This window comes from Mustelus asterias, chromosome 2 (genome assembly GCF_964213995.1).
Source record: "Mustelus asterias chromosome 2, sMusAst1.hap1.1, whole genome shotgun sequence".
In the NCBI taxonomy this organism is placed as follows: Eukaryota; Metazoa; Chordata; class Chondrichthyes; order Carcharhiniformes; family Triakidae; genus Mustelus; species Mustelus asterias.
In genome coordinates this window covers 39,564,629-39,591,026 of record NC_135802.1, presented here as the reverse complement: position 1 = coordinate 39,591,026, position 26,398 = coordinate 39,564,629, and the positions used below count along the sequence as shown (strand labels likewise).

Below are 26,398 nucleotides of genomic sequence, written 5' to 3'. Positions count from 1 at the left end.
ATTTGAAAACACCTTCAGCATCACCCAAGATGCCAGTCTTCAACCAATTTGATTCACTACATGTGATATCAAGAAAGTTTAACTTCAATGGTGGGGAAACTTCTAGAAACAATAAATCAGATCAAAAATTGATGGTCAAATAGACAAATCAGCTTGATTAAGGAAAGCCAGAATGGCTTTGTTAAGGGAAAACCTTGTTTACCTAACTTGGAGGTTTTGCCCTAAATCTCTCCCATTTAACATAATGATACAGTCACAAAACATGATGGTGGGTATCCACAATGTGACGATGGGACTTGGTCTCCACACAGACTGTGTGGTGGTCACACCGACTATTACTATCAGGGACAGATGTCAGCTATGATTCTGAGAGTATGACTTAATCAGGTTGTTGCTTGACTAGTCTGTGAGATAGCTCTCTCAATTTTAGTATAAGCCCCCAGATAATACCAAGGAGGACTTTGCAGGGTTGACAGAGCTGCATTTGTCATTGTCGTTTCCAGTGCCTAGGTCGATGCCAGAGGGCAGTCTGGTTTTGTTTCTTTCGGTAAGCTTTGCAATAGTTTTGATGCAATTGAGTGACTTGCTTGGCCATCTCAAAGGGCACTGACAAGTCAACCACACTGCTGTGACTCTGGAGTCACATGTAGGTTAGACCAGGCAAACACAACTGATTTCCTTCCCTCAAGGACATGAGTGCACCAGATGAGTTTTCACAACAATTGGCAATGGTTTCATGGTCACTATTACCAAGACTAGCTTTTAAAAAAATAATAACTTTGGATAACGGTGGTGGAGGTGGATTCGATAGGGTCTTTTAAGAGACTTTTAGATAAGTACATGGAACTTAGTAAGACAGAGGGTTATAGGTAAGCCTAGTAATCACTAAGGTAGGGACATGTTCGGCACAACTTTGTGGGCTGAAGGGCCTGCATTGTGCTGTAGTTTTTCTATGTTTCTATGATAATGAGAGCCAAGATGGAATCAAGGATCAAAAAAAATGACGCAGATAAACAATTAATTTAAAGGGGCAATGACCATTTTAAAAAATGAATAGAAAAGGAGGAAAATCATGTTTTGTTTTACATGGAGGTTTGGTTAGACCACGCTTTAGAGAACTGTTGATAGTCTGGTTACCATTGTATAAAAATAATATGGAGATATTGGTGTAAGTGCACAAAAAGCAGAAGGATAATACCAGAATTGAGGGGTCATGACTCTCAGGAAAGGCTGACTTGCCTGGGAATCTTTTCTCTGGAAAAGAGAAGGCTGAGAGGTGGCTTGATAGAGCTCTTTAAAATTATGAAGGGATTTGAAAGGGTAAATGTAGAGAAGGTATTTCCACTTCTGGCAGATTCAAAAAAACCAGGGCCATAAATAAATAAATCCAATCTTAAAATCAGAGCTCGGTCAGTGAAGAGTAAAATCAAAAAGCACTCATTCAAATAAAAGGTAGTGAAAATATGCACTCTCCCACCCAAAAGGCTCTAGATGTTGGATTAATTGAAAATTTCCAGAAGATGATCTGATTTTTATTGGGTGAGGATACCATGAGACATGCTGCAAAGATAGGTAAATCAAACAGATGTACACATTAGCTAGATCATAGGTACACATTTGAGGACATTGTTCTTCTTCTCAGTGTTGTGATAGATGTTGTGGGACTTGAAAGTGCTGTTGAAATAAGCTATAGGTAGTACAAATTGCAGCCACAGTATAGGAAGGGTAAATACAGGCCCACATTTTGCAGTCAGCAGCGAGTGCTAAAAGTTGACCACAAAGATTACTAGGATTTGTTGACAAGTATTAAGCAAATTGATCAGAACAGCACAATAATTTGTATGGTCATTCTCAAAACAAATTGTTAATAAAACCATTTACCTATAAAATCACGTACCTATCTCAACAGATCAATACAGGTTAAAAGAATTAGCTACAAAAATACAATGGGACATAGAAAATGACACCTACCAACAAGAACTACCAGTCTGTACTTTTCATTAGGTTGATGCTGGTAAGAGACAACTTCTTCGTATGTTGGTACGTCTGCTGTATCATACAGTTCACTTCTTTTACTTTCATACATGGATTTGTTAGTCTTTCTATCTTTTCTGCTCAGTCGAAAACTTCTTCTGAGACCAGCTGTAAAGATTTGAGAATTGTTAGCAATTTAAATCAGTGTGAAGCCCAATTAAAAGTTATTGTCCAAAACAAAGAAAGAAAATTGGCATTATGTATGACAATTCTACCATCCATCAAAACCACCTGGGGTGATCATGCTTTCTTTTGAAAGAATGCTAAAAAAATGTTTTGTGGAACATTTTCTCTTCATAAACAGATTGTAGAAAGATACATAACCTTAAAAATAGGTACATAAACATACATATGTAAACTGACTCTATGGGCCAAGTCAAAATAAGCAATTATCAAATTGAGATTCACTTCACAGTTTAACTCTAACTTGAACAAAACCCCCAAAAAATAAGATCATCAATATGATGTCATTAGCAGATTTAATGACCTGGATATTACTTGTATCCTGCAATTCATAAACTAACAGAAAAACTGTAAAATCTGCATCATCAGTTAAACTTTCGGTGAATTACAACAGTTCCCATGATTTACACATCAGCTGATAAATTGAGGAATAGGAGAGTATATACACAAAGACAAAACCTTTCTTCGTACTGGGGTTAAATATTTCTGTGCTGCATACAATATTATCTTCCCTCAATGAAATACATAGTGAATTGATAAGGAATTGTATAACAGGACACACAGTGTAAACATCTGTGCAGTGTTTTTAATTAGAAGAGAAATAATTTCTCCCTTCATTTCTTAATTCTTTCACAAAATGCACCACTGCGGAAAGTCTGATTGAACTGTCTGGCAATACAGCTTCTCAGTGAAGAAATGAACAAAAGTAATGTGACTAATCCCTCTAACTTTCATTCACCTCCTGCTGACAGAACATAACATTTGCTGGGTAGATCAAACCGAGAGTTCCACCAACTCCTGTGCCACCACCAAACACATCTTATCTCACCTCTCCTGTTAGCATTCCTCTGTGACACCATGGTTCACTTCTCTCACACCCATAATACCTTATCTCCCTCCCATGCAATCGCAGGTTGTGTAACACCGGCCCATTTACCTCCTGCCTCCTCACTGTCCAAGGCTCCAATGCAGTAGTGATTTAATCACGTTTCTTTCAATTTAATCTACTGTATTTGCTGCTCACAACATGGTCTCCTCCGCATGAGGAGATAAAATGAAGACTGGGTAGCCACTTTATAGAACACCTTCACTCAGTCTGCTAGCATGCCCTCAACTTTCCGGTTGCGTGTCATTTCAATTGAAAATCTTGGCTCACATTTCTGAGTTCTGCCTGCTACAATGATTCTGTGAAGTCCAACGTAAACTGGAGGAATGGCATCTCATCATCCAATTAGGTACTTTACAACCTTCTGAACTTAATATTGAGTTCAACAACTTCATGCCATTAACTCTGTCCTCCATTTTGAATTCTCAACCAACTGCCCCCCATCTCATGTGTCAGTCTGTACCTCGTTCTCATGTTTTTGCTTTCAGACAGTGCTGATCCTTTTTCTGCTATCAATACACTCTGCAATTTTACTTTCATAGTGCTAACCTTTATCCTCCTATTAACATCCATCCTGGATTAAAGTTTTGAATTTTAATACCACTATATCACCACACCCTTTGTCTGGCATTCCATGGTATCTTTGTCATTTAACCACTCCTGCTCTCTAACCTATACCTGACCTTCTATTTTGCTCCACCTGCCCTCCAAGCCTTTTCGACTGCATAAAACAGATCACATTTCTACCTCTGAATTTGAAGTTTTGAAGAAGAGTCATAGTGGACTCTAAGGCGGGAATTTTTGGTCTAAGTGCTGGGTGGACTTGAAACTGGGAGTGTTCCAGATCGGTCTTTTGAGTGTGTTTTTAGGCCCCACAATACCCACTCTAGGCGGGGTTTAACATGCCCAAAAACCTGCAGAGGAAGATAGATCGCATGTGCAGGCCTCTGATGCTGCACATGCACATTAGCAGTAGCAGGCGTCTGACAGACAAAGAGAGAGCTGTCAATCCCCTGCTAGTGCAGGCAGCCTGAAGCATCTTCCCCACCCCCCTCAATCGTGGGGGTCCGTGGTCCAAGATACAGTCCCACCCGACCCTCCCGCCGCCCAGACCAATTGCGGACCCGCTGCCCTTCCCCTACCGATCACTGCAGAGTGGCAGCGGGCCCCCTTCACCCATTAGCACTGCCCGGTGGGCATTGCCCAGGTGCCAGGGTGGCACTCCCAGTCTGGCACTGTCCAAGGGGCACCGCCCACCTTGCCCTCGACCTCCCCGGGGGACCTCAATGGCCTCTGGTTCCACTGGTGAGATCAAATCGACTGCTCCACATTCATGGGGAGCTTGTCTATTCCTCGCCGGCGAGAACCTTTCCCGGCAAGGTCATAAAGGCAGGCGAGCCCGGACGATTGAGTGCCGACCTCGCTAAAAACATGTAAATGCTTCTTTAAATACATTTAAATATATTAACCGGTGAGAGGCTGACCGCGCCAGAAATCCAGTGCTCGTAAAATCGTGCCGGTCGTGAAAACCAGTGCCAATCGCTTTACGCCCCACTTTATGACTGCGTCATGCCTGAAAACGGGCGCAACGTGATGGTAAAATCGCCCCCAAAGTTAACTCTGTTTTTCTCTCCACAGATGCTGCCAGGCCTGTTGAAATTTTACTGCATTTTCTGTTTTCATTTCAGATTTACAGTTACCACAGTATTTTGCTTTTATATTACTGAGATAAAGGAACTCAACTAAAGTCTGGATGACTTTACTTCAACAAAATAAATAATGTACTGGTAAATTGGGTAACAGAAAATAATTATTGGAAACTGTGGCACAGTGAATTCGCGTACATGCTTTTCATCAAATGGGTGTTGGTTGGAAATCAGCCCACACTGATAGGGAAAAGTTTCTTCAATCTATTGTCTGCAATGCTAAGTGGAATGAATTCTGAACATATGCCCTTATTACAAATTTGACACAAAGACATACTAAGCAAGAAAACTCATCCAGCAAAACAACACCAACATCTGCCTGATGTAGAAAAGGCACAAATGTACGCTGATGGGCGTGGTGCTGGTAAGGAGGGAGATGGTGGATAGTATCAGAGGTTCAGGGTAAGGCACATGGTTGAGGCAGAGTGAAAACAGTTGAACTGGGTTGTTATGACAGTGACCTAGAATATCCAATACAGACACTGGGTAGCTCAAACGTGAACATTTGGCATTCTTTGCAGTGGATAATCCATCCGTTGATTAGCACAAAATTTCCTTTCCAAACAAAAAATTATTTAATCTACAACCAGAAACATAAGCTCTCTAATAGAATAACAGCATCGCACTGTCTTCAAATATTGCAGCATTCCCAGATTTTTATTGCATATATAATGTAAACTGTTTAATCTGTGAAAAGCAACATCTTGATATACACTATGTATTGGGTACTTGCTCCAACAAACTTTTAGAAACATGGGTCCAACGGGTCAAAATCGCTTCCTCCAAAGCTGATCAGACCAAATGCATGGAAATGTTTAAAAGGGCCAGGCTTCCAATCCATGAGGCAGAAGAACTCCCTCAGCACTGAAATTCACACAGAAAACAGCAAAGGGAATCAGCGCAGAAGCCTCGCCCCTTTTGTGCAACACTAGTTGCCACCAGGTAAATTTAAATGTCCAGTGAGAATGTTAATGAATGGAAGAAATAGTAGGGTGGGTGAGCTGAGTGAGTAATTGGGTGAGGTGGCAGGTGGGTTAGGGGATAGTCAGGTTTGGTTGGGAGAGGTTGTCAGGTCAAGGGCTGTCAGATCTGGTCAAAGTCAAGTGGTGGAGGGTAGTCAGGTCTGGTCAGGGTTAGTCGGTTTGGAAGTTTAGCGTGGTCAGGAAGACCAGATGGCTCAGATGGGAGTTGGGTGGGGGGGTCAGCCTGGCAGTCAGCGGGAGGGGCAGTGGTTGGGCACAATGTGAGTAATTGGAGGTCAGATCCATAGTTACCCAGGAGTTAGATTAGGATTATTCTGAATAACATTTCTTGGGTAACTATCCAGGTAAATAAACTGGAACTGTCAAAAGTCTCCGACTCAAACTTAGCTTTTTCAGAAGGTCCTGGGATGCAGAGCTGAAAGATCAAACTTCCTAAGCAATTCTCTTGGAGTCAGCATGTTGGGACTTCCAGCCATCTGGAGACCTGAAGATCTGGGCCATGGTTCTGATCGAGACTAAATACTACAAATGACCAAAAAGCAGATAATCTAGGTAGCTTTCTGCACAAGTTACAAATTGTGCGCAGAGCTCTCAAGCAAAAAGCCACACAGCTAAGAATTTTTAGTTTAATTTCAGCAATTCAACAATTATTGATGGACAAGAAAGCAACAGAAGTGAAAGGATCTCCTACTTAATTTCACGACACAAATATATAGGCAGCAATAAAACAAATAGAAATCAACAAGATGACAAAAATCTGTGCTAAACTTTAAACTGCTGCTGGAATATTCCAAAATTAGACGTAATAGAAAAATAAAGAATTTAGTTTCAGTCGTGAATAAAGAGAGTGAGGGATTACATGTAGTGACTGAAAAAACTGATAAAAATCAGGAATAGTCATATGCGTGATGCAAAATTCAATCTAATTTATTGGAAAATAGAGGTGGAAATACATGGTAAATGTCAGACACATCTGTATCTGATCAAGGAAAGAATGTTAGCCCGAAGAGGATTTATACCTTTATTTTAGAATTACAGCTTCAAGTCAGGTCCATCACCCAACAGAAGAACCAGGAATGGTATGCACTCACCACTCATAGATAATTAGCTGCTGCCTCCCATTGACAATTAATGGGAGTTAGTAAGAACTTAAACATTTTACAAATGTTGATATATTTTAGACTCAAGTTCTATTGCAGTATTTTAATCACAACGGTATTTAAATTAGCACTATCTGAAGGAAGATATTAAAACTTGAGTGGTATATTACGCCAAATTTATGAACCAACTCAATTAACCAGAAAGAGACTAATGTTCTGGCTTAGGAATTTTTCAAATTATTTACTTTCACCTCTAGCATCATGATCTAAATCTGGCTCAGACAGATGGCACTGAGTCTATTGCATTTGACAACCAATAAAGATACGAGTGAAGCAAGTCTGGAAAGTTTCAATCCAAGTCTCCAAGGATATAAATCCATAGCACAAATTAGCGCTAATTTGGAAACCCCATTCTGAATACAGGAAATGGAAATGGTACAAAAAATTGGAAAAGGGTTTTATCTTCCGAGGGTATGATACACTTGATTGCTCTTAGATTATAACTACATCAAATTCAAATATGCTCAAAATTCAGTTGATGGGTGTAAACTGGGCATCTGTTTTGTCTGTCACTATGATCAGCTCATAACTGCAACTTTAGCTCACGTGACAACATAAGCATGTACACATTTTACAATTTTATCTAGTTCCAAAACTGCAGAAAGCTGGGAAATGAATGAACAAACAAAGACAATATAAACCAACTTTCTAGTTCAGTACATTCTCATTCGGGCAAATTTTCTCCATCCATGTTTCACAATGACTAAAGATGATATTACTGACTTAAGATTCAAATCACTCAGCTGCCTATGTTTCATACTGGCCTTTATTTTGCCTAATCAAATCATTTTGTGAAGTAAAATGCATTTGAGGCAGAAAAACAAGGAAATCAACATTTCCCATGTTATATCAGGACTGCCTGGCAGATTAAGTTATAACACCGTAATTTGCAGTGTTCCTTCGTTTGTTTGTAATAGGCAAAGCACAGACCGCACTATGCATATGCAAAATCCAAAACATCTACTGCTAGAACGTGATTCTGTGATGGGTCAGCACTTGCTGAACAATTCTGGCTGCTCCAACAGCTGCACTCAATGATCAATTTAAGATAAATAGTCAAGTTCATAATGTGGTTCATTTATACTTGCTAGAAAAGGCATACATTTATATGCAGGGGTTCACTCTCTGCAAACAAAAGGAATGAGCCTTGCCCTTATTTTGAATTACATGGGAGCTTGGAGAGCCTAAAATTCCCGATTGTTTTCCCAATGTAAATGCCACGGCCTGTGTTAGTTTGCCAACCAATCAGCACCCTTTCCTTCCATATTATATTGGCTGTTGGAATGGTTTAAAATTGATCATTTTTACATCTATCCTGATGAGTGCATGACGAAAAGCTTTGGCAACAAGTCTCTCTTTTCAACACTAATTTGGAATGTTGATTTTTTCTGGGTGTTAGTTTACCAAGTCTTTTTAATTCTTTCATGGGATGTGGACATTGTTGGCTAGGCCAACTTTTACTGCCCATTCCTTGAGAAGGTGGCGCTGAGTTGCCTCCTTAAACTGCTGCAATCCATGTGGTGTAGGTACACCCATTGTGCTGTTAAGAGAGTCCCAGAGTTTTGATCCAACAACAGTGAAGGAACGGCGATATAGTTCCAACTCAGCTTGGTGTTAGGCTTGGAGGGGAACTTGCGGGTAGTGCTGTTCATATGCACCTGCTGCCTTTGTCCTTCCCAGTGGTAGAGGTCTTGGGTTTCAAAGGTGCTGTTGAAGGAACCTTGGTGAATTGCTGCGGTGCACCTTGTAGGTGGTACACATTGCTGCCACGGCATATCTGTGGTGGAGGAATTGAGCGCCTAAGATGGTGGATGAAATGCCAATTAACAGGCTGCTTTGTTAGAGTCATAAATGTCATACAGCACAGAAAGAGGCCATTATGTCTGTGCCAGGCATCAAGCATCTATCTATTCTAATCCCATTTTCCAGCACTTGGTCTGTAGCCTCGTATGCTATGGCGTTTCAAGTACTCATCTAAATGCTTTTTAAATGTTGCGAGGATTCCTGCCTCTACCACTCATTCAGGTAGTGTGTTCCAGATTCCCACCATCTTCTGGATAAAAAAGTTGTTCCTCAAATTCCCTCGAGATCTCCTGCCCCTTATCTTAAATCTATGTCCCCTGGTTATTGACTCCTCTACTAAGTGGAAAAGTTTCTTTCGATCTACATTGTACATCTCAATTAACTCCTCCTTCATAGCCTTCTCTGCTCAAAGGAGAACAACCCCAGCATAAGCAGCCACTCATCATAGCTGAAATGATCCAGCTCACGCAACATCCTGCTAAATCTCCTCTGCACTCTTTCTAGTGCAGACATATCCTTCTTTTGGTTCTGTACAGTCAGGAGCTTCTTGAGTGTTGTTGGAGCTGCACTCATCCAGGAAAGTGAAGGGTACGCCATCACTCACCTGACTTGTGTCTTGTAGATGGTGGATAAGATTTGAGGAGTCAAGAGGCGAGTTATCTTTTGCAGAACTCCCAAATTCTTTGAACACACAGTAAAAATGCAGTCAATTATTGTCTCTCTTTGTACTGGTTTAACTATTTATAATTAAATACTGTGTTTTAATTTTACAAATTCTGTTTACTGTCCCACAGCAATAATTAGATATGTAGATCTTACGATCCACAACTTAAAAATGAGTACACTTCATAGGTAAGCAGTTCTTTGACTTTTTGATATATGCTTGGGCCAAAAAGCAGTATCAAGAGCAGATGAATTCAAGGCCCTAAACACAAGCTTATTCCCAATGGTTTTGCTCATCATTTCACTGTAATTATTAACTCAACTATTCATTTTCATGATGAAGCAGAGTGGCATTTGAAATATTTGCCACTAAAGAGGATTATAATTTACAGCGAAGGGAAGGGAATTTTCCATGATAGTTTAAACTATCGAAATGCTTGGCTAGAAATACAAAAATGTCACAAATTATAGCTGTTAAAGCATGGAAATGCCTGAAAAGTTGGAACTGCTGCTAAGTTGCAGCCTACTGAATCTGAGTTAAAAGTTGGTAAGAATTAGCAATCCACCCTTTGTTGATCCCCATCAAGTTTCTATTTTCTTGGGAACGGGAATAAGACCTCAGCGAACAGTTACATGTCAAGATTAACTGATTCACAATTAATTCCTGACCTAACAGCACTGTAGTTGTATCGACACCACATATAGACTGCAGTGGTTCAAGGCAGCAGCTCAGACCACCTTTTCAAAGGCAATCAGGGATGGGAAATAAATACTGGCCCAGCCAGTGGCGCCCATATCTCATGAACAAATATATTTTAAAAATGCTTTTTTCTCTGTCCAAGGCTGTCAACATTATCCTCCCCTGGAAAGGCAAGGCACAGCTGAAGAAGGTATGATGCTCTCATCCTTTACTGCAATAAACTTTTCCGAATAGGTTTTGTTTTGGACAGAGGGTGGTGGGGGCCTGGAATGCGCTGCTAGGCAAGGTGGTGGAGGTGGACACACTGGGAACGTTTAAGACTTATCTAGATAGCCATATGAACGGAGTGGGAATGGAGGGATACAAAAGAATGGTCTAGTTTGGACCAGGGAGCGGCACGGGCTTGGAGGGCCGAAGGGCCTGTTCCTGTGCTGTATTGTTCTTTGTTCCTTGTTACTAACCTGAATAAATTGCTCGCCATTATATGAGAATCTCTTGGAGATTCACATTACAGCCATAATTTTCCAACTGTTCATGCCAGCGGGATTTTCCCAGCCCGTTGCAGTGAACAGAGATTTGGCTTGTCACCAAATTCTCCATCTTCACTGCAGCTGGAGGACGGTGTGAATGAGCAGTAAGATCGTGCCTCACATGCTCAGTTGACCATGCCAGCGTTCAATATGTTGAAGGAGGTATTCATGGGCATTTGGAATCCTTTTTTTGCAAGATATCAGGATGTAATAGAGCCCAAATATGTAACATGAGTTTGAATACTCAAATCAATAGTGGCATTCCAAGCACTTACCGACCTATGAACTGAACACAATGATCACTTGCTGATAGGTATAACTGTCCACCTAGGGAACTCTGTGTCACTGGTCATGTGTTCTGTGGGTCCTTGCATGGCTGATGAGCTCAATCCTAGAGCAGCGTCTTCGACTGCACACTTGGCAGGTGTTTCCGGGAGGTGGGCTGGGTCCTAGGGCTCAAGACCACTGCCATTACTTTCCCAGATTCCTTTTCCAGAACTCCTCTTGCCTTTGGGTGTTCTCGTTGAATTTGTCTCTTCAAACAGGAGGGTCCTCCAAGTCGGTTTCTTCTGAACAAGGGTCTCCCAGGCATTAACGTCTCTGTTGCATTTCTTGGGGCAAGCCTTCAGGGTGTTTTTGAAGCACTTCCTTTGTCCTCCTCTTGATTGGGCCCATCCTTGAGTTGGGTGAAGAAGATTTGCTTTGGCAGTCAGGACTCTGGTATCCTAGGCACATGGCCAGCCCAGCGGAGAGAGTTTCAGATGATCATGGTCTTGATGCTGATGTTCTTGATTCATTCAAGGATGCTGATATTAGTATGCCTGTCCTCCTAGCTGATGCAGAGATTCCATCTCAGATAGCGTTGATGGACCTCTCCTGCGCCGAGGTGCCATCTGTACATCGTCCAGGTTTCTGAGCTGTATAAAAGAGTTGGGAGGATGACTGCCTTCTACACAAGGATCTTGCATCAGCACGAATGTCGCAGTCATCAAAGACTCTCATCCCTAAGTGGCCAAAGGTGGCGCTCAATGCTGGATCTCTATATCGATGTTAACCATAGATGAAAGATGGCTTCCCAGATAGGGGAAATGTTCCAGGTTTGGGAGGGTTTCTCCATTGATCTTGATGGAGGAAGAGAATGGATCTTGCCCTTGGATGGATTGATAAAGGACACGAGTCTTCTTAAGGTTGAGACCAAGATCAATTTTCTGCTATGCTTCTGCAAAGGTGTCAAGTGTAGTTTGGAGATTCTCTTCTGAGAGAGGGAGATGGCATTGTTATCTGCACGCTGAAGTTTCACTCTACTGGAAAGCTTGTTCTTGACAGGGTGAAGGATGGCAGGAACGAAGATGGGGAAAAGGGTGGAGATGATTATGCACATCTCATGAATGAATTTTTTAAATTGTGCACTTGCACAGAAAGGTGCCTTGGGAAGGGGTGGGGCTGTTGCGGTGATTAAAGGGTGGAACAGGATGTTGGGGAGGAAACGGTCCCTTCCGTATGCTGAAAGGGAGGAGGAGACAAGGATGTGTTTAATGGAGGAGGGGGAACTTGGCGGAGAACTGATCTGTTGAACACGGAGGCTGACGGTGTGGTAGGTGAGGGCAAGGGAAAGCCCATTGTGATTCTGGAAGGGGAAGGGATGAGAGAAGTGTGGGATATGGAATGGACACTGTGGACAGCCTTGTCAACCACAGTGTTCTGGTGGGGTGGGATCCTCGACTGAGGAAAAAGGAACACATGCCAAGTGTTCATATGGAAAGTCGCAATATCAGAACAGGTGCAAATGAGACAGAGAAACTGAACACTGGTTAGTAAATTTTAAGCACTGCATGTTTAGGATTTACGATTTAAACGTCAGCTCCCACAGTTGTAGTCCCATCATAAAAATCTAACACAAGTGTTAGTCATTATCATCATGTGTTATCAGTATATTTATTTTGTTTCCACTCAAAAAGATGATGGAATCATTATAAACGCCCAAAAAAACAAACAATTCCTTTATGAAATACATGCTTTGCAGCAATAATTTGTATTATATTAAACATAATATCCTTTAAAAAAATACATCCCAGAATACTTCTCAGGCCGGAGTCTTATAGATTTGACACCAAAATAGATAAGGCATATTAGGACAGATAAGAACATAAGAAATAGGAGCAGGAGTAGGCCATCTAGCCCCTCGAGCCTGCCCCGCCATTCAATAAGATCATGGCTGATCTGACGTGGATCAGTACCACTTACCCGCCTGATCCCCATAACCCTTAATTCCCTTACCGATCAGGAATCCATCCATCCGCGCTTTAAACATATTCAGCGAGGTAGCCTCCACCACCTCAGTGGGCAGAGAATTCCAGAGATTCACCACCCTCTGGGAGAAGTTCCTCCTCAACTCTGTCTTAAACCGACCCCCCTTTATTTTGAGGCTGTGTCCTCTAGTTTTAACTTCCTTACTAAGTGGAAAGAATCTCTCCGCCTCCACCCTATCCAGCCCCCGCATTATCTTATAAGTCTCCATAAGATCCCCCCTCATCCTTCTAAACTCCAACGAGTACAAACCCAATCTCCTCAGCCTCTCCTCATAATCCAAACCCCTCATCTCCGGTATCAACCTGGTGAACCTTCTCTGCACTCCCTCCAATGCCAATATATCCTTCCTCATATAAGGGGACCAATACTGCACACAGTATTCCAGCTGCGGCCTCACCAATGCCCTGTACAGGTGCATCAAGACATCCCTGCTTTTATATTCTATCCCCCTCGCAATATAGGCCAACATCCCATTTGCCTTCTTGATCACCTGTTGTACCTGCAGACTGGGCTTTTGCGTCTCATGCACAAGGACCCCCAGGTCCCTTTGCACGGTAGCATGTTTTAATTTGTTTCCATTGAGATAGTAATCCCATTTGTTATTATTTCCTCCAAAGTGTATAACCTCGCATTTCTCAATGTTATACTCCATTTGCCATATCCTCGCCCACTCACTCAGCCTGTCCAAATCTCTCTGCAGATCTTCTCCGTCCTCCACACGATTCACTTTTCCACTTATCTTTGTGTCGTCTGCAAACTTCGTTACCCTACACTCCGTCCCCTCCTCCAGATCATCTATATAAATGGTAAATAGTTGCGGCCCGAGTACCGATCCCTGCGGCACGCCACTAGTTACCTTCCTCCAACCGGAAAAACACCCATTTATTCCGACTCTTTGCTTCCTGTCGGATAGCCAGTCCCCAATCCACTTTAACACACTACCCCCAACTCCGTGTGCCCTAATCTTCTTCAGTAGCCTTTTATGGGGCACCTTATCAAACGCCTTTTGGAAATCCAAAAACACCGCATCCACCGGTTCTCCTCCATCAACCGCCCGAGTCACATCTTCATAAAAATCCAACATGTTCGTCAAGCACGACTTTCCCCTCATGAATCCATGCTGCGTCTGATTGATCGAACCATTTCTATCTAGATGCCCTGCTATCTCCTCTTTAATAATGGATTCCAGCATTTTCCCTACTACAGACGTTAAGCTGACCGGCCTATAGTTACCCGCCTTTTGTCTCCTTCCTTTTTTAAACAGCGGCGTAACATTAGCCGTTTTCCAATCAACCGGCACTACCCCAGAATGCAACAAGTTTTGATAAATAATCACTAACGCATCCACTATTACCTCTGACATTTCTTTCAATACCCTGGGATGCATTCCATCCGGACCCGGGGACTTATCCACCTTCAGTCCCATTAGTCTACCCAGCACTGCCTCTCTGGTAACATTAATTGTATTAAGTATTTCTCCTGCTGCCAACCCTCTATCGTTAATATTTGGCAAACTCTTTGTGTCCTCCACCGTGAAGACCGACACAAAAAACTTATTTAAAGACTCAGCCATATCCTCATTTCCCACTATTAACTCCCCCCTCTCGTCCTCCAAGGGTCCAACATTCACTCTAGCCACTCTATTCCTTTTTATATATCTATAAAAACTTTTACTATCATTTTTTATATTAATTGCTAGCCTAGCTTCATAGTCTATCCTTCCTTTCTTTATCGCTTTCTTAGTCTCTCTTTGTTGTTTCTTAAATTTTTCCCAATCACTTGTTTCTCCACTATTTTTGGCCACTCTGTACGCAGCTGTTTTTATTTTAATACTCTCCTTTATTTCCTTCGTTATCCACGGCTGGTTCTCCCTTTTCTTACAATCCTTGTTTTTTGCTGGAATATATTTTTGCTGAGAACTGAAAAGGATCTCCTTAAAAATCCTCCACTGTTCCTCAGCTATCCTACCTGCCAGCCTGCTCTCCCAGTCTACCTTAGCCAATTCATCCCTCATCCTATCATATTTCCCTCTGTTCAAACAGAGGACACTGGTTTGGGACCAAACTTTCTCCTCTTCCATCTGAATCAGAAATTCGACCATATTGTGGTCACTAGACCCAAGAGGGTCCTTCACAATAAGATCCTTAATTCTACCTACCTCGTTACACAATACCAGATCCAAAATAGCTCGTTCCCTCGTCGGTTCCGTAACATGCTGTTCAAGGAAACTATCCCGACAGCATTCTAAGAACTCTTCCTCCATTCCACCCTTACCGACTTGAGTCTGCCAGTCAATGTGCATGTTGAAGTCCCCCATGATTATTGCCGTTCCGTTTTTACACGCATCCCTTATCTGCTTGTTTATAGCCCTCCCTACCTCAACATTATTATTTGGGGGCCTATATACCACACCTACTAGTGTCTTTCTCCCTCTACTATTCCTCATCTCTACCCATAATGATTCCACGTTTTGTTCCTCAGAGCCTATGTCATCCCTCAGTACTACCCTGATATTATCTCTTATTAATAGCGCGACCCCACCACCTTTTCCTTCCTGTCTATTCTTCCTAAACGCCTGATACCCCTGGATATTCATCTCCCAGTCCTGGTCACCTTTCAGCCACGTTTCTGTAATGGCCACTAGATCGTACCCACTCGTGCTGATTTGCACCATCAACTCATTTACCTTGTTCCGAATGCTTCGTGCATTCAGGCAAAGTGTCCTTATTCCAGCTTTTATCTGGACCCGCTTTGATGAGTCGCGAACACCCTCTCCCTCTACTCCCTTATCTAAATTACCGCCTTCATTCACTTGCACCCTCTCCTCTACCATTAATTTTGTAATTCCCCTTACCCCTGCATCCTCCACCCCATCAATTAGTTCCTTGATCCTAGTCAACTCTTCTAGCTCCCCTCCCCCCAACCTATCTAGTTTAAATTCTCCCCAGTAACCTTAGCCAACCTACCGGCCAGGATATTGGTCCCCGTGTGATTCAAGTTCCACCCGTTTTTTGTATACAGATCACCCCTGCCCCTAAAGAGGTCCCAATGGTCCAGGAACCTGAATCCCTGCCCCTGCACCAGTCCTTCAGCCACACATTCATCTTCCACCTCACTCCATTCCTGCCCTCACCTTCCCGTGGCACAGGCAGTAATCCTGAGATTACTACCTTTGCTTTCCTCTTTCTCAGCTGTCTCCCTAATTCCCTGTACTCCCTTTTCATGACCAAAAGATGATCAAAAGCCTCGCCAGAGATAGGTCTGAAGGAGAATCTTAAAGGAAGGAAGAGGGGTTCTGGGAAGGAATTTAAGAGCTTAAGGCCTTGGCAGCTGGAGGCATGACCACCAGGCATCTCAGCGAGTTGTGGACCTGGAGGAGATTCTGAAGATAGGGAAAGGCAAGGCCATGGAAGGATTTGAGAACAAGGCCAAGGAACTTCAAATCAAGGTGTTGTTTAACAAGAGCCAGTGTAGCTCAGTGAGCACAAGGGTGTGGGGTGAAAAGGACCTGGTGATTTTAACCATGACACATGCGCAAATATTGGGCACATGCACCACAAACCTTTGTACACTGCAAGAGCTGGGAAGTACTTCTATAAATGTATGATTTGATAATGATGCCTTAATCAGCAGTGAGGAAAGTAACAGGTCAAAGGGAAGAAGGCAGTCTTCAGCAGTGACAATGCATACTGCCTTGAATTTTTTCAGCTCTTCCAAGAAATTAAATGGCTGCTTGGGGTTGGTGCGGGAGTGGGCTGTGGGAAATCTTGTTATGATGTTCCAGTCATTGTGTCTGGGGGGCAGGCTTGATAAACTAGCTGGTCTTCTCCCGCCTGTTAATTTCAAATGCTCCTACTTCAATCTGTATAACACATGCAAAACTAGACAAACGTAACTAATAGTACACATATGGTATTTGACAGCCTTTCTTATTCACTTTTGGAACTTATAATCAGTTGTTCAAGCTAATGAAATCAGTTTCCAACAGTAGGCCTCTCTTACAATGCATATATTCTCATCGAAGAAAAATACAATTGCTTAAACTTTCAGTGTCCTGCCAACCATTCAGTTGTATTTTCTTGGTTCCAGTATACAGAAGATCTGTTATTATCTGCATGCTTTTCAAAGATAATTAGACTTTACACTTTACAACCCAAAAAAATGTTGAGTGTGACCAGCTGGCAAAAATAATGCATTAATCAGACGTGCACAATAATTACACTCCAGTTGGGAAATAAAGAAATTAACTTGTAATGTTGAAGGGAAGGTAGACTTGGCGGATAGTCATTGCTATATGAAAAACATTCTTTATTTGTGTTCATTGACTATAACAGCTTAGCAACATCTGCATTACATTCAAAACATACAATCAATTGGATGATTAGTTATAACTATTTGATTGGGTATGCACATTTAATTAAAATCAGATGTGTAAACGTTCCTGCCGCAAAATTTCCTGCTGCCAGGTTGAGCAAGCTATAGGGTCCAAGTTAATCTGTATGTTCCACTCTTCCTCCTATCTGTTTGTCCTTAAAGTGATCAGTATGCAATAAATAATTCAAAAGCTATTAGAAATTAAATAATGCTCATGTTGTTCTATATTTCTTTGATATTAATTCAGATGGTCGTTTTGTGAAAGACAGATTTTAAAAGATAGGACTGCAAGAACATAATGACTAGAATTGTTTTTGTAGAGGCCACAGCAGTGATCTCCATTTCCTCTTGGTCACCCTGAGTGTTCCTAAAATATTCACTTCCATAATGCGGATTCCTGGACCCTCCAGCAAACAATATGTTGTTGCAACAGTACAGCTTCCTTTTACTTCAGAATTTCAAACTGTACAAGGCAATTCCTAACAAGCTCATTGCGGGCACATTGATGATGCATTAAAAATAAATTAAACTGTGTGAATTTATACATGGATACTTTTAGCACCATAGCCATCTGCAGTTGATAATAGAAATCAACTAATAACACAAATAATAATTGAAAAACCCAACTATAAATCACATAGAACCATAGAAAATTACAGCTCAGAAACAGGCCTTTTGGCCCTTCTTGTCTGTGCCGAACCATTTTATGCCTAGTCCCACTGACCTGCACTTGGACCATATCCCTCCACACCCCTCTCATCCATGAACCCGTCCAAGTTTTTCTTAAATGTTAAAAGTGACCCCGCATTTACCACTTTATCCGGCAGCTCATTCCACACTCCCACCACTCTCTGCGTGAAGAAGCCCCCCCTAATATTCCCTTTAAACTTTTCTCCTTTCACCCTTAACCCATGCCCTCTGGTTTTTTTCTCCCCTAGCCTCAGCGGAAAAAGCCTGCTTGCATTCACTCTATCTATACCCATCAAAATCTTATACACCTCTATCAAATCTCCCCTCAATCTTCTACGCTCCAGGGAATAAAGTCCCAACCTATTCAATCTCTCTCTGTAACTCAGCTTCTCAAGTCCCGGCAACATCCTTGTGAACCTTCTCTGCACTCTTTCAACCTTATTTACATCCTTCCTGTAACTAGGTGACCAGAACTGTACACAATACTCCAAATTTGGCCTCACCAATGCCTTATATAACCTTACCATAACACCCCAACTTTTATACTCGATACTCCGATTTATAAAGGCCAATGTACCAAAGGCACTCGTTACGACCCTATCCACCTGTGACGTCACTTTTAGGGAATTCTGTACGTGTATTCCCAGATCCCTCTGTTCAACTGCACTCTTCAGAGTCCTACCATTTACCCTGTACGTTCTACTTTGGTTTGTCCTTCCAAAGTGCAATATCTCACACTTGTCTGCTTTAAATTCCATTTGCCATTTTTCAGCCCATTTTTCTAGTTGGTCCAAATCCCTCTGCAAGCTTTGAAAATCTTCCTCACTGTCCACTACACCTCCAATCTTTGTATCATCAGCAAACTTGCTGATCCAATTTATCACATTATCATTCAGATCATTGATATAGATGACAAACAACAATGGACCCAACACCGATCCCTGCGGCACACCACTAGTCACAGGCCTCCACTCAGAGAAGCAATCCTCCACAACCACTCTCTGGCTTCTTCCATTGAGCCAGTGTCTAATCCAATTTACTACCTCCCCATGTATACCTTGCGACTGAACCTTCCTAACTAACCTCCCATGAGGGACCTTGTCAAAGGCCTTGCTGAAATCCAGGTAGACAACAACATCCACCGCCTTCCCTTCATCCACTTTCCTGGTAACCTCCTCGAAAAACTCTAATAGATTGGTCAAACATGACCTACCACGCACAAAGCCATGTTGACTCTCCCTAATAAGTCCCTGTCTATCCAAATATTTGTAGATCCTATCCCTTATCACACCTTCCAATAACTTGCCCACCACCGACATCAAACTTGCTGGCTGATAATTTCCCGGATTTCTTTTGGAACCTTTTTTAACCAACGGAACAACATGAGCCACCCTCCAATCATCCGGCACCTCCCCCGTGAATACTGACATTTTAAATATGTCTGCCAGGGCCCCTGCAAGTTCAACACTAGCTTCCCTCAAGGTCCGTGGGAATACCCTGTCCAGTCCTGGGGATTTATCCACTCTGATTTGCCTCAAGACAGCGAGCACCTCCTCCCCTTTAATCTGTAAAGGTTCCATGGCCTCCCTACCAGTTTGCCCTATTTCCGTAGACTCCATGCCCGTTTCCTCAGTAAATATGGATGCACAAAAAAAAAATGGGATGGAGGGGGACCAGCGAGACTTATCATTACAATGCTTTCTTTTCAAGTTCTCTTTGTGCAGTGCAGATGCAGCTGAAAATGACTGCTAAGTATATATTTTAAAGTGCTAATTTGGAAACTTTACTATCTTTATCCCAATTTCTATTCCTGAGAATTCATTAATCCTACACATCAGCAGAATTCTCCCATCTTGTACCAAGTCCCATGGTGGGGGCAAAAATGAGGAGTGTTTCCCCCTGCGGAGACCAATGGAAAACCAGGCCATATCATTTGGCACTGACCTCATTACTCATGCACCTGGGGGTTTTGCGCTGTATTCCGTTGGGGGTAGGCATGATGGTGAGAGTCCCACTATCACATCTGGGCACCATTTTGAAAATGCTGATTTTTGGACCTTTGCTGAATTCGAATGGATTGTTTCATTGAAGCGTCAGAGGATGAGGAGAGACCTGGTAAAGATTTATAAGATTATGACAGGCTTGGATAGCGTGGATAGTCACGAATCTTTTTACCCAGGGTCAAAGGGTCAATTACTTGGGGAGCATAGGCTGAAAGTGAGAGGGGGAAAGTTTAAAAAGAGATGTAAGGGGCAAGTTTTTCACACACAGGGTGGTGAATGCCTGGAACGTACTGCCGGAGGAGGTGGTGGAAGCAGATTCTATTCCAACACTCAAGAGGCATCTGGATAGATACATGAATAGGCAGAGAATAGAGGGAAATGGACCACATAGAGGCAAGAAAATATTAGATTAGAGAGGCATCTGTGGCGGCACAGATGTGATGGGCTGAAGGGTCGTACTGCGCTGTACTGTTCTTTGTTCTTCCCCCACCATTGAACCTGCTGGTGGGGCCATGGGAGAATTCATCCCATCCTCGTTCACCTGGAAGAATTCCACAAATTTCCATAAACCACAGTGTAGTCAGAAGGAAAGGTTAATATAGCAAGTAGCTCTCTTGAAGAATCTATTGGTAAGATACTTAGGATGTTGAAAGGTTTCTGGATAAAAGTTACCAAGTGTGTAAAATCTGAGTACACAAGTTATTGCAGACTTTTGTTGATTCAGAAAAGAAAATGTACTGAAGATACTTTTTTTAATTAATTGATGTTAAGAAGCAACTGAAACTAAAGCTGCAATTCTCCCAAAAGCACTGAATTGGCGGGAAAACTGTTCTAGATCCCGACTGTTTTCTCAGTTCAGCTTCTCACCCGAATCTCCACACTCTGTACACTGCAGAGGTCCCAGTCTGAATCTCATTAAAAACCCAGGGGGGGCAGAGCCATTTCGCACCAGAGTCTGACAGTTCTGGAGCTCTGCACGTACGCAGTGGCCCCGATCTGTCAGACACCCCCCCATTTGCTGGCCAGCTCAATCGCTGGCCAGCTTGGGACCCCCACAGTGCTGCCCCTCCAAGGCCCAATCGCAGCCTCCACAACAATTCCCGGGCCAGCCCTGACTGCCCCCCCGCCCTGGAGCGCCCTGATATCCAGCCACCACCCCTCCATCTCCAGCAGTGGCGATCCCCCCCCGCACCCCCCGGCAGGACCCCACCCCCTCCACTAGGGGGTCAGGCCCAATCGCTGGTCCCCCTCCATCCCAGACTGATCCCAATGTAGCATGGAAGTGGGATCCCCCACCCCCACCAATCGCCCCTCGGCCCTGCCCACAATAGGCCCTGCCCCCTTGGCACTGCCCGATGGTGCCAAGGTGCCCCTTGGACATGGGCAAGGGGCACCTTGCATAGGCTGGCATAGTGCCAGCCTATGCCCCCTTGGGCAGTGCCAGGGGCATAGGCTGGCACTGCCAGAGTGCCCATGCCCAGGGGGCACCACACCCCTGCTGCTGGCCTTCTGGGGGGCCCCGATTGCCCCCCCTCTTCATTCCAGCGGGCTCTCCCGCTAGTTTCCCGAACATGGGGAGCTACTCTAAACCCTGCCGGAATGAAGTACTCCTGGCGGGGTGGGAGATTCAATCGGGACCGGTAAGTTCCCGATAATTACATTTAAAAGACATTTAAAACATATTAAAAACAGATTCAAATTACTTACCTGCCTTCCCATTGGTTTCCAGCGTGGTCTGACCGGCGACTGTTCGCTGGCTCTGGGAGACGCGCATGCATTCCCGGCGCATGCACAAATCCCAGAACAAGTCCGGTGACGTGCATCTCCCAGCCCGACCCGCCAGAAAAGTTGTGGGTCGCGATGGGAGAATCGTGGCCTAAATGTGTAATAGAACTAGAAAGGACAAACTTGCATTAATTTAGTGCCGTTAATGACCTCAGGGCATCACATAGTGCTTTATGGTCAATTAAGTATTTTTAAAGTGTATTGCAAGTGCACTGTTGAACTGTAAACAATGTGGCAGCCAATTATCTCATAGTAAGTGAGAATGAGTAGATAATCTACTTTAGTGATGTTCACGTAAGAGATAAATATTGGCTGAGACACAGAGAATAACACTCCTGCTCTTCTTCGAAATAGTGCCATGGGATCTTTTACATTAAACCTGAGAGAATAGAAGGAACTTCAGTTTAACATCACAACTGCCAGTGTAGTAATACCTCAGTACTGAATTGGATCATTAGCATAGATTTTTGCACTCAAGTCTCTGAAGTGGGACTTGAACCTAGAACATTCTTACTCAGAAGTGACTCAGAAGCAAGCTGAGCCAAAAACAGACAATTGTGCTTTATATCTTGGAATTATGGACTGCTGATGACAGAATGGACAATACTCACTATGCTGAAGCTGGTGACAAGTCTTAATAGAGCACCATTAATGTAAAAATGCCTGCATTTCTGTCAAGGTATAGATTACCAGACATACTTTTTCAGCTCCACCATTTTTATGATCAAATAATGAAAAAGACTAGGAAACAGGCTCTGGTTGGCTGTAGAGATTCGCATTCTAATCAGTATTCTATAACTTGATTTTGTGTCTCTGTATGCCCTGTTTGAGAGCAGATTTCCACTCCATCTGACGAAGGAGCAACGCTCTGAAAGCTAATGGCATTTGCTACCAAATAAACCTGTTGGACTTTAACCTGGTGTTGTTAAAACTCTTACTGTGTTTACCCCAGTCCAACGCCGGCATCTCCACATCAGGCCTAGAAGTATACAGCCCACTCCATAGATTCTCACTGAAAATTATTTCAAGCACATATCAATGTAGTTTTGCAAAAATTATATCTCAGACCAACTTTTTAAATGCTGTTGTCAAAATGTAGCTGATACCAACATGTTTAGGTGCAACAGGTTTCCTTCCATCAATGATAATTACCCAGATCTTGCATGAATAATAATGAGGCTAACAGCACTCACCATTATGATGGAATAAAACAAACAGCAAGTTCCAGACATGCACAATTAAAAATGGAGATCTGAAAGCTGCTGTCCAAATTGTTCTGCTTCTCACCAAGCTTAATTGATACATTGGTACCTCAACCATAGATTTGGCATCAACACCTATGTAAGATCATGAATTTGCTACTTAACCAGTGGATACTCATCAAACATGCCAGAAAAGGTTAACAAATTGAGCACTAAGTCTTAATTACTGTCAATTTACTGTTTTTTAAAATAAAATAGATTTTAAAATAAATTAAAATTAAAAACTTTTATTACTTTTTCTTTCTGTCTCTCATCTCTCTCTTAATTCACACTTTCTGATTTGGCCTCTTCAAGCTTGATTTCCCTAGCTCCCTGGAGATGAGTTTTTTGCCAAGTTTATGGGGCGATTCTCCCAAAATAATTCGAAGTGCTGAATTCATGTGAAAACCAGACTAACTCCTATTGGGTTTTTTTGCGGAATTTTCAGATTGTATCTCAACACTCTGAGCACTGCAGAGTGCCCTCGCATGATTCACTCTGAAAATCAGTGATGGAGCCTATTCCTGCCCAAGAGGCCGGCAACACAGCACTGAGCAGGCCACTATGCATGCACCAATCTGTCAGTGCCAAGATCGGCACATGCGCAGTACTGTTGGCCTCCCGATCGCTGGCCAGTTCAGCCACTGGCTAGCCCTGCAACCCCCATGACTGGCCTACTGAAGCCCCCACACCCCCCCAATCCCCCCTCCAATCGCTGGCCTCGTGGACCTCTCTGAGCAAACCCTGATGCCCCCCCACCAAGCCAACCCTGATCTTCTCCCCGACCTCCATCGATCCCTTGGCAGTCCTGACCCCCATCGCCCCCTTGGCAGGCCCAGCCCCCCCCCCACCCCTTTAGCAGTCCCGACCCCCTCCAACTTGGATAGCTAGCCCCAAAAAGTAAGGATAGGCAACAACATCTCCTGCATGATCGTCCTCAAAACCAATGCCCCACTAGACTGTGTTCTCAGCCTCCTAACATACTCCTTATACACCCATGACTGTGTGGTCAAATTCCCCTCCAACTCGATTTTCAAGTTTGCTGATGACATCACCGTAGTGGGTCAGATCTCAAACAATGACAAGAGAGTACAGGAATGAGATAGAGAATCTGGTGAACTGGTGCGACGACAATAATCTCCCTCAATGTCAACAAAACTAAGGAGATTGTCATCAACTTCAGGAAGCGTAGTGGAGAACATGCCCCTTATGGTCGAAAGTTTCAAATTTTTAGGTGTCCAGATCACCAACAATCTATCCTGGTCCCCCCATGCCGACACTATAGTTAAGAAAGCCCACCAACGCCTCTACTTTCTCAGAAGACTAAAGAAATTTGGCACGTCAGCTACGACTCTCACCAACTTTTACAAATGCACTATAGAAAGTGTTCTTTCTGGTTATATCATAGCTTGGTATGGCTCCTGCTCTGCCCAAGACTGCAAGAAACTACGAAAGGTCATGAATGTAACCCAATCCGTCACACAAACCAGCCTCCCATCCATTGACTCTGTCTACATTTCCCGCTGCCTCAGCAAAGCAGCCAACATAATTAAGGATCCCACGCACCCCGGACATTCTCTTATCCACCTTCTTCCTTTGGGAAAAAGATACAAAGGTCTGAGGTCACGTACCAACCGATTCAAGAACAGCTTCTTCCCTGCTGCCATCAGACTTTTGAATGGACCTACCTCGCATTAAGTTGATCTTTCTCTACACCCTAGCTATGACTGTAACACTACATTCTGCACACTCTCTTTTCCTTCTCTATGGACGGTATGCTTTGTCTGTATAGCACACAAGTAACAATATTTTTCACTGTATACTAATACATGCCAATGGCAGCCCACTTGCCATTGTTAACAGGATGAAGAGTGTGTGAGCAGTCAATTAAGATGTCACCTCCCTATGTCGAAGGGTACTTTGATGACATCGTGTGTTCAGTGCTCTATTTGATCTGGAACATTTGGTAGAAAAATTCATCTCTTCATACCTTGGACTGAATTATCCAATGTAATTGCTTAAATAGATGTACTATTTCTGTCATGTACCTGTAAACAAATTTATTCTGGTATTTCTGGCTCAAATTAAAGTTTTTAAAGTTTATTCATTAGTAGGCTTACATTAACACTGCAAATGAAAATCCCCTAGAAAATCCACCCTACTCTAATAATATGCAGTTCTTTCAAACATGTTGATAATCCAGCAGCAGTCAGACAAAGCAACTGCATCATATGAAATATTGGAAAGATATGATAAACCTAAATAAGAACTATTAAAGTGCTTACGTTTTGCTAAAATGTGTACCGCTACTCCCTTTTGACAGATTACTGGGACAGTGACTGCTTTCGGTGAAGTAGAATGGAAAAGAAAGTCATGCAGAGTGTGAAAGGAGTTGTTTATGCACAATCATCAATTTCTGCTCATGCCCAGGGTGAATTTCTACCCCAATGTCTCATGCCTCTCTCTGCTTTTTCTTAGACATCAAAGAGTAGCTGCATACCATAATTGGACATTTAGAACTCCACTGACTTCAATTTTATTTCTTTGACAATTTCTCATTTAAAAGATCAGCATCAACTGCACAACCACAGCAACAAGAAGTGCACATTTTAATACAAGAGTATGTGCTTATAGCACACTGCTGTCAAGAACTTAATAAGCTTGAATTTGAACTTTCAAAGACATCACTTGACTTCCAGGCTCAGGTTTTCTGTTGCTGTTTGGGAAAAATTAAATTTGAAGGTAAATCGAAAAATTTAGCTACAACTTCCACAAAATAAATTATTTAACACTTGGACAAACTAAACAGCAAGATGAGTCAAAACAAATCTGTAATGATTATGCACCGCTATAGAGAAAGAAATTGAAAATAAAGAAAGGAAGTGAAGAAACAAAGAATTAGCATGCGCTGTGTCTATTTGCTCACCTATATAGAGTCCACTGACAAGGTCACCATATTCAGCATCTTCTGGAGAAAGGATATAACCACAATCAACAAAGGCCAGGAAAAGAAGCAGAACAGTTAGAGGCTCAGCCACAAATGCAGATACAATGCAACTATTAAGGTAAGTTGCCTCTAATTAACCAAACACTAGACTGCTAGCAGCTCCGAGTTTTCAATTTGGGCTGGAATGCCCCTTCCAACTGTATAATAACTTTTGCAAAAATATTTGCAAACAATATTTGTAAAGAGGGAGAAAAAGAAACAAGTGCGTGTCATGGCACTTAATATCAAAATTAGTTTCATAAAACATACTTATTTGAAAATAAACCATTTTACTTTCTGAATGATTTCAACATTGAAACAAAATATCATAGTTAAAGCTTGTTCCAGCAGAGTGAAAAAG

General features: G+C 42.6%; 1 protein-coding gene across 5 annotated transcripts in view; it reads right to left on the bottom strand.

The window, feature by feature from the left end:
• The window catches only part of mpp7a (MAGUK p55 scaffold protein 7a), a 449,393-nt gene that overhangs the window by 74,248 nt on the left and 348,747 nt on the right, over positions 1–26,398 (bottom strand). For all 5 annotated transcript variants that reach the window (XM_078233768.1, XM_078233807.1, XM_078233798.1 and 2 more), the window contains one exon: positions 1,972–2,142. In XM_078233768.1, the coding sequence (XP_078089894.1) occupies positions 1,972–2,142 (171 nt within the window). The remainder of the gene's footprint in view (positions 1–1,971; positions 2,143–26,398) is intronic.